The 11,241-nt window shown below is 42.4% G+C and overlaps 2 protein-coding genes across 7 annotated transcripts; both read right to left on the bottom strand.

The window, feature by feature from the left end:
- Nucleotides 1-517: 517 nt before the first annotated feature.
- rbm4.3 (RNA binding motif protein 4.3) lies at nucleotides 518-6,002 on the bottom strand. Of its 6 annotated transcripts, XR_002948139.2 has the most exons (6): nucleotides 5,849-6,002; nucleotides 4,899-5,326; nucleotides 4,132-4,787; nucleotides 2,504-2,600; nucleotides 1,360-1,524; nucleotides 518-818 (listed from the first exon to the last, which is right to left on the bottom strand). XR_002948139.2 is itself a non-coding variant. In XM_042298277.1 (4 exons), the coding sequence occupies exons 2-3, from the start codon at nucleotides 5,305-5,307 to the stop codon at nucleotides 4,156-4,158; spliced, it is 1,041 nt and encodes a 346-aa protein (XP_042154211.1). In that variant the 5' UTR covers nucleotides 5,308-5,326; nucleotides 5,849-6,002; the 3' UTR covers nucleotides 518-2,600; nucleotides 4,132-4,155. The 6 variants fall into 6 exon arrangements, 3 of the variants coding, with proteins under 3 accessions (XP_042154211.1, XP_024229349.1, XP_024229348.1); XR_006078934.1 differs by having other exon boundaries at nucleotides 1,360-2,600; XR_002948138.2 differs by having other exon boundaries at nucleotides 518-1,524.
- Nucleotides 6,003-6,398: 396 nt separating this feature from the next.
- On the bottom strand, nucleotides 6,399-9,620 carry ponzr6 (plac8 onzin related protein 6). Its single transcript, XM_024373994.2, has 4 exons — nucleotides 8,838-9,620; nucleotides 7,655-7,783; nucleotides 7,414-7,571; nucleotides 6,399-7,117 (listed from the first exon to the last, which is right to left on the bottom strand). The coding sequence occupies exons 2-4, from the start codon at nucleotides 7,779-7,781 to the stop codon at nucleotides 6,875-6,877; spliced, it is 528 nt and encodes a 175-aa protein (XP_024229762.1). The 5' UTR covers nucleotides 7,782-7,783; nucleotides 8,838-9,620; the 3' UTR covers nucleotides 6,399-6,874.
- Between the last annotated feature and the right edge of the window lie 1,621 nt (nucleotides 9,621-11,241).

Raw genomic sequence — 11,241 nt, 5'->3', positions numbered from 1 at the left:
GATGTAAACACCTCCACCTCCCCTAGCCTCACTGTCAAGTTCTCCCTGCACCCCAGCTCCAAACAAGCCAGGGTTACATCACCTGACTGACAAGAATAAATAAGACTCCAGAGTCATGAACCCAGGTCTCAAAGGATGTAGTGAGGAACCAGGGCAAACCAGTGGCAGGGTTGAGGGCTTAGTAGAGCCACAGTGCAGGTATTGCCAGTGCCACACTCAACCAATGGGGCTTCAACAAAACAGTAAACCACACCCCAGACAGGAGCATGACCAATAAGCTCACAGTAACAAAATCCATTGTCCTCCAGGACTAGCCTAGAGTATTTTTATGTCTGGAAAGCACCTACTCAGGGATCATTTGCAGTTCTTTACCATTGAGTGTTGCATTTCAATGCCTCTGTACTTCCCCAGAGTTATATTAGGAAGTCCTTTACCATTCTGTGATCAGCTGTGATAATGTGAACGGTGCCTCAAAAAGACAGGATATTTTGTCCATACTCAATAAAGTAATCAATTATACATAAAAAATAATTTATTCATTTTTGGTAGTTAGATTGGTAAATGAAATACATTTGAAAATCAGTGCTTTCAAGTAATATTTCTGCAGTTGAGTATGCAAGCAAAAGCAACACTGATGGCAACAGTAAAAATTGTAAACAATTTATGACTTTAATGGTGACAGTACATAGAAATGGTGAGCATCAAGGACAACAGTATGCTGATGCCACTTCAACTTAAGGAGTCTCATCTGGTCAGCAAATGATTAGGCAACAGTCAGACAGTATTCTTTCTTCAAGCTGGTCCTGCCCAAGTCCCTCCTGAAGAAAGAAGAGATTATTTAAAATAAAAGTGTAATTTTAACCCCTTTTTCTCCCCAATTTCATGATATCCAATTGCGATCTAGTATCGTTGCTGCAAATCCCCAACGCGCTTGGGAGAGACAAAAGTCGAGTACTCAGAAACATGACCTGCCAAGCCACACTTCTCAACACCTGCTTGCTTAACCTGGAAGCCAGCTGCACCAATGTGTCGGAGGAAACACCGTTCAACTGACGACCGAAGTCAGCTTGCAGGCGCCTGGTTCGCCACAAGGAGTTGCTAGAGCGCAATGAGCCAAGTAAAGCCGAGCCCCCAAAACCTCCCCTAAGCCAGACAACGCTGGGCCAATTGTGCGCCGTCATATGGGACTTCCGGCCAGTTGTGACACAGCCTGGGATTCGAGCCCAGGCTGTAGTGACGCCGCAACACTGCGATGCGATAGACCGCTGCGCCACTCGGGAGGCCTGAAGAGATGCATTTTTTTTTACCTCACTGAAATATTAAACATAATGCACAAAATGGCACAGAGAGATGTCTGACCATGATGGGCCATTGCACTTCCTGCATAAGGACCGATCTGGTAGTGGTGGCACCCATTCACAGCATACATAACCCTGAAGAGCAGTGTCAGAATATCAAGAGGAGCTGAAGTCCACTTCTGTACCAGAAGTCCACTTCTGTACCAACCACTGGAAAGACCATGGCCTAGAGAGGAAGAGATGGGAGAAATAGGATGGAAGGCAAGTATCATTAAAAAGGACATACTAAGCATTGGGGAAGTCTGTTCATCCATACAATTACAAAAATAAATTTAGCACATCCAACATGACACTTATTCCAACATTTCATTACTGATACCTACATAGTAACAGTATTCTGCTAAATTTATTTCACAATACCTTCCCTAGCAGAATTCCACTTCCGTACCAACCTCTTGCAAGGAAAGAACAAGAGGCCGAGATACGGGGGATTGGAGCAATAAGATAGGAGAATCAGTTGGATAGAAAAGGATACTAAGCATGGGCAAAGTGTCATGAAATGGGAATTAAAAAAAGGTACTAAACATAGGATTTTTTTTGTTGCATTGTCATTTCAGAATTTTTATAATATATCTGCCGCTAATAGTGGAATGATACTCTGAAACACTTACCCGCTAACGTTGGCTGTGATAATCATTTGGGAAAGCTGTTTGACTTTGACCATCTAAATCGCTGCAAAATATATTTTCAAAAACAAAATTAGTTTGTAGCACTTCTCAGAGGGTGTAGCTGTTTGAAGCTGAACCTTTGTTTCACTGAAAAGATTTCACAGCGATTTAGATTGTACAATGAGTCGCTTCACTATTCAGGGCTTATTTTCACAAACTGAAATTGAGCGAACAGTGTAGAATTTTAACCAACCAGGAAATGACAGAGCGATTTCCACTAGGTAAACAGCCAAAGTCAGAACAGCTTTACCATTTTGACAAGTTCCGCTTCAGCGGGGAAACCAATAGACGAATAGCACAGCAAATCACACTGGTGGGTATGTAATACTGTGAAACACAATCATTCCACTATTACTGCAGATAATGAAAACCTGAAATTTACAATGCAAAAAAAAAAAAAAAAAAACCTATCCTTTGTAGCACCTTTAAAGTACAATAAATCTTAGTTCTGTATAAATGACCTTAATTGAACATTACCTCCACATGTCCATATCGTAGGATACAGCAAAAGACAGCACGACCGTCTCCTACATTGTGTCCACAACACCTATCCACAGATCATGGTTCTAACAACCTACAAAAAGCAGAAGTGCTAAGCATACCAGGGCTTATTGTCCTATGTATCATGGGAGAGGGCATTAGATCACTAAGCCAAAATATTACATTTATTTAAGAGAATGATGGTGAAGAACATGGTAGGGTATGCAGTGGTTGAAAGATGGAAACTAACATTGTAAAATTAAGCACCTTCAGAGATCGCAAGAGATAATACATTTGCCATCGCAAAGAAAATGATGAGGGTAATTTCCCCACTACTTTGAATATAAATTAAAACATTGAAAAGCGTATTTTTCAGAATGGACCGAAATGCCATAGATTAAGTTAGTGCTGCTGCATATTGGCTTTCACTGACTGCAATGAGCATCGTCATGAAACGCCTATAATAACGAGGAAAGATGGGGAAGTTCAAAGTGACGATAGTTCAAATCTGTTTATTAAAAAGCTTTGAAATCAAAAATGGCATCTGTAAAGAAAAGAAAACCATACATAAAACGCAGCTTTGGGGTATCTAGGTATGTAAATCGGCATATAATTGAACACAAAATGTCTAACAAATCAAATTTGCATAGGTAGTTAAATCACTACGCTAACAGTTGCGTCGCAAAACGTCTTGAATACTGGTAAGTACCACCCAAAACCAAGATCACACCCGTTAAAGCGATATTACACTAACACGTTGTTGGACTAATTATGCAAATGAGTGTGTGGTTTATTAATCAAACTGAAGCTAGGTACAGCTCTGAAAAAGACATCTGCAGAATCTTCGTAACATTCATGTTTACCAAAATTACATGGATTGCTATTTAATTAACATTCAAATAGTCCCTTCATGAATATCACAGTTTAGAGGGTTTGTATCCATGAAAATTATTTTATGAAGGAAGAAATTTTATGTTAGGTCTTAGGCCAACATAGAGCCCTTAGGAGTACTGCGTCATTTCAAAATAGAATAACACCTCAAAAACACAGTAACCCCCTCTGCCTTTATCCTTTGCCCCAAAACAGCTTATGAACCTCGAACAATAAAATCAAGCAGAACAAATGTAAAACAGTTCAAGAAAGAGGACGAAACCGTAGACAAAAGCGTATTTTTTTGTATGGGTGGCCGCAAGCAATAGAGTATCTTCCAGTAAGTCGCAGGTGAACGCAACGCCACAGACGAAGGGGGGGTATAGTGCCACGTGCATCAGGAGACGACGATCTTGTCGGATAATTTAACCCTGGAAAGAGAGCAAACCACACAAGTCAAGCGCATTTTACTCATGGAGGAACGCGCTGAGGTTCAGTAAAACTTCCAGCATTCTTTAAAAGGCATATTACGATTTTACATTGTTCAGTTGAAGCAGATTTGGAGAGTTCGTAAAATGCTAAGGATATGGTGAAACAATGCATTTGGAGCTTTTCTAGTCTGGTATTTTAAGCGAGCCACTGAACGTCAATGCGAGGAGTCACCCCTAATTCAATCCTTCCACTCCCCATTGTTTTAAGTGAGCTAGATATGGAGTGTAATTGCATGGTGTACTATCCTGTTTCTGATATCTCACCTTGAGTCAAGCACCAGCGTGCTTTCAATACGAGTAGCGGGCAGGAGGGGGCAGAGGCACCCTCTCAGCATAGGGGTCTCTGGTACGTGGTACGCTGTACATCGCTGGCCTGGACAGAGGAGAGAGCCGAGAGCGCTCATAGGAGTAGCCGTTACCTGCGGGGGGCATGGGGGGAGGGGGTCTTCTGATGGGACTGCGATCACGGGCATAGTAGGAGGACGGAGGAGGGAGGGGGCGACGCTCGTACGGGTTGAGGGAGGAGGCCCCAAGGCGCTCCCTAACCATGGCAGAAGGGGGTGGTGGTGGAGGGGGTATGGCGCCAACACGCCTTTCATCTCCATAGCCTGAAAGGCCACCGTAAGGGGCAGGGCGCGCTCTGTACTTCTCATAGTAATCGACCACCCCGTAGCTTTCCCTCTCACGCTCATAAGCACGCTCTGGGGGGTAAGGGGCTCGTCTAGGGGGAGGTGGAGGTGGGGGGGGGCCAGGGTAACCCCCTGACATGCGACCTCTGTAATGAGGGGGCTCACGAAGACCCCTGTCCCCAGGGTAGCCACGGGGTGGTGGCCAGTATCCACCCCTATCTGGTGGGGGGCCGTAATCCTCTTCCTCCCCTCTGGGACGGCTTTTTGACATCTGAACGTGAATCCGCTTGCCTAAAGAGGAAAACCATGATTAACAGTCAGACAGTGACACGCAAGTCCATATTTAACTTCAGGACTTTCCAACAGTTCAATCGTAAATCTTAATGAGGGTAATTTTCTTACCTTGGAAGTCAGTGTTGTCTAATCCCTTTATGGCATCCTTGGCCTCATCTGAGTTGGACATGTGGATGAATGCGAAATTTTTTATGATGGCACATTCTGTCACTGTTCCATACTCCTCGAACAGAGTGCGGAGCTCATCGCCGTTGCCTTTCTCCACATTGGCCACATGAAGTTTCACTGGACCCTGGTTCTTCCCCCTGCTCGGCTCCACATTGATTGGCCTGCCATGAAGCTTGAAGAGGTGCAGGCTGCGGATGGCTTTGGTTGCAGACTTGCGGTCATCCATGTGGACAAAGGCATAGTTTTTGAACTTTGCACATTCTGTCACTGTGCCATGTTCAGTAAACAGGGCCTCAATCTCATCTTTTTCGACCTCGTTAGGGAGGTTTCCAATAAAGATCTTCACCATCTTTATGTTAACGCAGAGCCTGTGAGATAGGAGAGGCATGTCAATATACCAGTTAGGCTGCAAATAAAATCGTGATGTCAAGTGAGTGGGCGGCATGGACAGGAAGTGCAATGGTTAACGTTATGTTAGCTAGCGAACTAGTGCAATTTAATTCAAACTGGCCGAACAATTGCTGAATACTAGTTAAACAAACTATCTTCAATGTCTAAGTTCACATTTCTAAAGTCTGGCAAGCTGTTGTCTGGTAAGCAAAGTTGGAAATCGGAGTTAGCTGTGGAATATCGAAAGTAGGCAAGACTTCCTCCATCACAGCGTCGACTGGGTGGCTAACAACGTTAGCAAGCCAACTTAGCCAATGTTAGCTAGCTAGCTAAGGACGTTAGCTATGATAGTTAACTAGCTAGCTCAATATAACGACCAAAATAAAAATGTCAAATTCATGCAATACAATTATCGTAAAGCAAGTTCAGACAGTTAATTTGGCATAAAAAGATAGAAATAATGAATACATGATTGCCGTAGTAAGATTCCACAAACTCACCTCACTGCTACTAGGACGACGACACACGTTAACGTTACACCAACCCTTCTTCTATATGCGTATAATGGCGGTCCACAAACAAACGTTTGAGGTGCATGAAGCCGATATAACACCTCACGTCCGTTTTTTTTTAACAATGCAACAAGTCCCGCCCACTAACAAGTTTGATTGGTGAATGGCCTTACCAGTAAAGTCTTCATTGTCAAATACGCAGCTTGATTGGACAAACTGGCAAAAAAAATGAATTTACGGAGGACAAAAAGGGATCAATTCGTTTTGTAAGGCCCGGTGCTCCGGGTATGTAAGCGTTTGAATTTTTTTAGACCATTCCATTGGCCATTTAGCGAAATCTCCACTTAAACCGGGGAACCGACCCATATGAAACGAACTGGCCCAATCACAACATAGTGATTTTCAAATTAATCTTCCGGTAAATCGACTCAACGTTGGTCTTCTTTTTTCAACCCATGTGCTGCTCAGTGCTAACCAATGTAAATAGGTGCTCACACATCTCAGTATACCTACACCCAAATAATTCATTTTCAGACAATTAAAGTAAAAATATTTTATTAATTACATTAATATTCTCTAAAGTACAAAATTGATATGGTACATGAATCAGATACCGTAGTTGCATGGTTGTGTTAATCGTGTCAATTTAAGTGTTAGCGTCTAACAAGCTATATAAAACACTAAGGAAGTGTATATTTTAATTAATTCATTGCAATCAATGTCATTCTGATCGTGTTATGATTTCCTGATCATGTTATGATTTCTCTAAAAGTGTTTGCTTTCCTATAATTTTGTTAAACAAGCTATATAAAACACTAAGGACGTTTATTTGTTTAATTAATTCATTGCAATCAATGTCATTCTGATAGTGTTATGATTTCCTGATCATGTTATGATTTCTCTAAAAGTGTTTGCTTTCCTATAATAAAAAAACAAACAGATATCTATGTGATGCATTGTTGGCTGGCTGTGCTGCCTGTTTCACATTCTAGAATGGCACTCATCCACAACCCCCTAATTTGTCTCTTGCTTATGCTGGCTATATTGTGGCGCGGAGGGGTAGAGTCCTACAGGCATAGGCTGTAGATGCATAGAGGGGTTAGAAAAGGCTTGAGGGGGATGCATGTTGATCTGGACAGGGGATGGGACATTGACGAGGAGGAGAGGGCGCTGACGTAACTTCAGCTCTCGGGCCATCTGGCACCAGGCACAGGGGGTGCAGCAGGTGACCAAGAGGCAGTCGTCGCATATGGACCCCTACAGGCGGTGGTGGTAGGTGGGGAGGATATGAGACAGATATTAATTAGACAGATGGGTTGTCAGATCATGTTAATACAGTGGCTTTCATTCCCATGATCACATCTCTTCTACTGACCCGATTCCATTATAAAATATATGCCATTGGCCCTATTATTGCAGTCATTATGATTATGTATTTATTGATCTTGTCTAGCATCACCTGACAGCTCTGTGTGTATGAGGCACTAGTTAATTGTATAATAGGAGATGTTACGATATCAGCAAAGAGTAATGTCAAGGGTGTTTCACTCTACCTGGATGCGGTATCTCTCCCTCATGGTGCTCCGGAGGGCCAGAGAAGCAGCTGGGAGCCAGCTGGTGGAAATGTCCAACAGGGGGAGACAGAAACACTCCCCAAAGTCTGTACTCGTCTGACATCTCAGACAGCATGGGCACCAGAACCCAAAGCAACCTGACAGGAGACAGACAGACCAAGTTACTCACACACACATGCACACACACGGCCACACACACACACACATTAAATACACTCACAGATCTTCATGTCATCACAACAGTCACAGATGCTGCTGCTCCACACCTCAGTCTTTATGTCAGCAGGGGACCGAAAAATGCCTGGCTGTATGTTCACTACAGGCATCGGCTGGGGCTGGACTGCCATCACTATGGATAAACAGAGGACAATGCAAATCAAAAGCACTGCCAGAGATCTGCCCAGGTAATATGGAGTTGAGTTATATGAGGAACTGAAAATAATATACATGAATATATATATCATGAGTCATGCTGATTCAATTTACAATTATTAAATTGTATTTTTGTTAACAGGTTATTCTGCTATTCAGCTAAGATACTCCTGGAATTTAAACACTTGAGGTCACAAAGAATACATCTCCTTTCACTATTGCCAGAGGGAGCAGGTCAGTAGCTAATACAACAGTGTTTATTGGTTGGTATGACGAGCAAAAACTGTAGTAGCAGGCTGGTTGTCAGGAAGTATGTGTATACTCGGCTCAGAGGGGCAGGCCCGGTCTTTTCACAGTAAACAGAAGAACAGAAGCACGTCTCCTCCTCTTCAATTCATCTCTAGGGAACTGGTAGTCTTGTTAGTCAGTTGCCGGGTTGCCTCCCACATTAACAATATTCCAGCATTCACTAGTGCTGTTGCCTATGTGTTGCTCTAGGTCTGGGATTTTATAGACTACGGAACTGGTCTCTCAGAGCACTCAAAACAATTGAAGTTGTGGTTCAATTGTGGTGTGGTTATAAACTGGTTTAGGTACTCACAGCATGGGTCAACTTTGTGTGCGGTTAATGTTCTGATCTATTGTAAATGTCACAGATTTTCTGCTATGATAACTTTAGCATTTACTTTGACGTATTACTATATGCAATGACAGCGTTCAGTCTCTTATTAATAACTTATCAACAGCTCTACAGCCGAATATAAAGTTATTATTTCAAAAGCAAAAACACCATCCATCATTTATTTCACATACAAATATCCGGATATACTATATTGATTATGATATAACCACATTAATGGTAATGATATTGCGTTTAACCCACTATATTTCTGTAAACAATTTTTCTTTCCAAATTGCTTGAAAGATACCTCACATTGCACATCAACATTAATATTGTCTGTTTTCAGTTATGACATAAAAAATAAAAGTTGACTTATCATCGAAGAACCACAAAATACATCTCAGCCTACCTGCTTCTGGAGGTGATGGTGATGGTCAGGTCTACGGCGTGTCTCGGAGGGGTGGAGATGCAGAAAACAAGGCTGGATACACAGAATCCAATTCACATGGACGGATGGGTCGACACACAGCTAATGATATCTCAGGTGAGCACAGGTTAGTGTATACCTGAGGTTCTCTCTGGCAACCAAATGTATCGGTGTGGTGGGTGGAACCTGTGTGTGTGTGTGTGTCACTATCACTTGTGAAATTTGCATTGTCATAGGGGAGAGTGGGGTAAGAGTTCATATTTTACATTTAGAATCGCCACATCAAGGGAAATACAGTATTCTTTCTAACAAAGATGTCAACATTGAACAAAAATATAAACGCAACATGCAACAATTTCAAAGATTTTACTGAGTTACAGTTCATATATGGAAATCAGTTAATTCAAATAAATAAATTAGGTCATAATCTAAGGCTTGCACATGAATGACTGGGAAAACAGATATGCATCTGTATCTTTAAAAAAAGGTGGATCTGAAAACCAGTCAGTATCTGGTGTGACCATCATTTGCCTTATGCAGCACAACACATCTCCTTCACTTAGAGTTGATCAGGCTGTTGATTGGGGTCTGTAGAATCCTTTCCCAATCCTCTTCAATGGCTGTGCAAAGTTGCTGGATATCGGCGAGAACTGGAACACGCTGTCGTACACATCAATCCGAAGCATCCCAGACACGTTCAATGGGTGACATGTCTGATGAGTATGCAGGCCATTGGAAGAACTGGGACGTTTTCAGCTTCCAGGAATTGTGTACAGATTCTTGCAACATGGGGCCGTGCATTATCATACTGAAATATGAGGTGATGGCAGTGGATGAATGACACAACAATGGGCTTCAGGATCTCGTCATGGTATCTATGTCCATTAAAATTGCAATTAATAAAATGCAGCTTATGCCTGCCCATACCATAACCCCACCGCCACCATGGGGCACTCTGTTCACAAGGTTGACATCAGCAAACCACTCACCCACACGATGCCATGCACGCTGTCTGTCATCTGCCCGGTACAGTTGAAACCAGGATTCATCCAATTCTCCAGGCCATCGAAGGTGAGCATTTGCCCACTGAAGTCAGTTACGACGCCAAACTGGTCAAGACCCTGGTGAGGACGACTGGTCTCAGACGATCCTGCAGGTGAAGAAGTCGGATGTGGAGGTCCTGGGCTGGAGTGGTTACACGTGTCCTGCGGTTGTGAGGCCAGCTGGACGTAATGCCAAATTCTGTAAAATGATAGAGGTGGATTATGATAGGGAAATTAACATTCAATTCTCTGGCAACAGCTCTGACATTCCTGCAGTCAGCATGCCAATGGCACACTCCCTCAAACTTTAGACCTCTGTGGCACTGTGTTATGTGACAAAACTGCACATTTTTAGAGTGGCTCCTTATTTTCCCCAGCACAAGGTTCACTTGTTTAATGATCATGCTGTTTTAATCAGTTTCTTGATATGCCACACCTGTCAGGTGGATGGATTATCTTGACAAAGAAGAAATGCTCACGAAGAGGGATGTAAACAAATTTGTGCACAAAATTTGAGAGAAGTAACCTTTTTGTGCGTATGGAAAATGTATTTTATTTCAGCTCATGAAACATGGGACCAACACTTTACATGTTGAGTTCATATTTTTGTTCAGTTTTCATATATATTTCAGAATGTTGTGTACATCTGGGGGAAAAAAAATCAGAATTCATGCAAACACAACGGTTTTGAAAACATAGCTTGTCCAAAAAAAAGTGGTCTCTTGGCACAAAAACATTAAGGACACCTGCTCTTTTGATGATATAGACTGACCAGATAAGCCTTGAGACAATTGAAACAAGCATTGTGTATGTGTGCCATTCAGAGTGTGAATGGGCAGACAAAAGATTTAAGTGCCTTTGAACGGGGTATGATAGTAGGTGCCAGGCGCATTGGTTTGTGTCAAGAACTGCAATGCTGCTTTATTTTTCATGCTCAACAGTTTCCTGTGTGTATCAAGAATGGTCCACCATCAAAAGAACATCCGGCCAATTTGACACAACTGTGGGAAGCATTGGAGTCAACATGGGCCAGCATCCCTGTGGAATGCTTTTGACACCTTGTAGAGTTAGTCCACTCCAATATCACTTACCCTTCCATTTCTTGACCAGTTGTCTGGGACAGGGATGTTGTTTGGATATGCCAATTCATAGGCAAGTTAGCAGGCAAGTTCTCAGCATTCTAGGGTACTAAGCCGATTGATATTTTGTATTTTTTGTATTTATTATGGATCCCCATTAGTTCCTGCCAAGGCAGCAGCTACTCTTCCTGGGGTCCAGCAAAATTAAGGCATTTATAAAATTGTAAAAACATTACAATACATTCACAACTGATTTCACGACAC

This window comes from Oncorhynchus tshawytscha, linkage group LG15 (assembly GCF_018296145.1).
Source record: "Oncorhynchus tshawytscha isolate Ot180627B linkage group LG15, Otsh_v2.0, whole genome shotgun sequence".
Taxonomy (NCBI): domain Eukaryota; kingdom Metazoa; phylum Chordata; class Actinopteri; order Salmoniformes; family Salmonidae; genus Oncorhynchus; species Oncorhynchus tshawytscha.
This window is presented reverse-complemented; position numbering and strand designations above follow the sequence as displayed.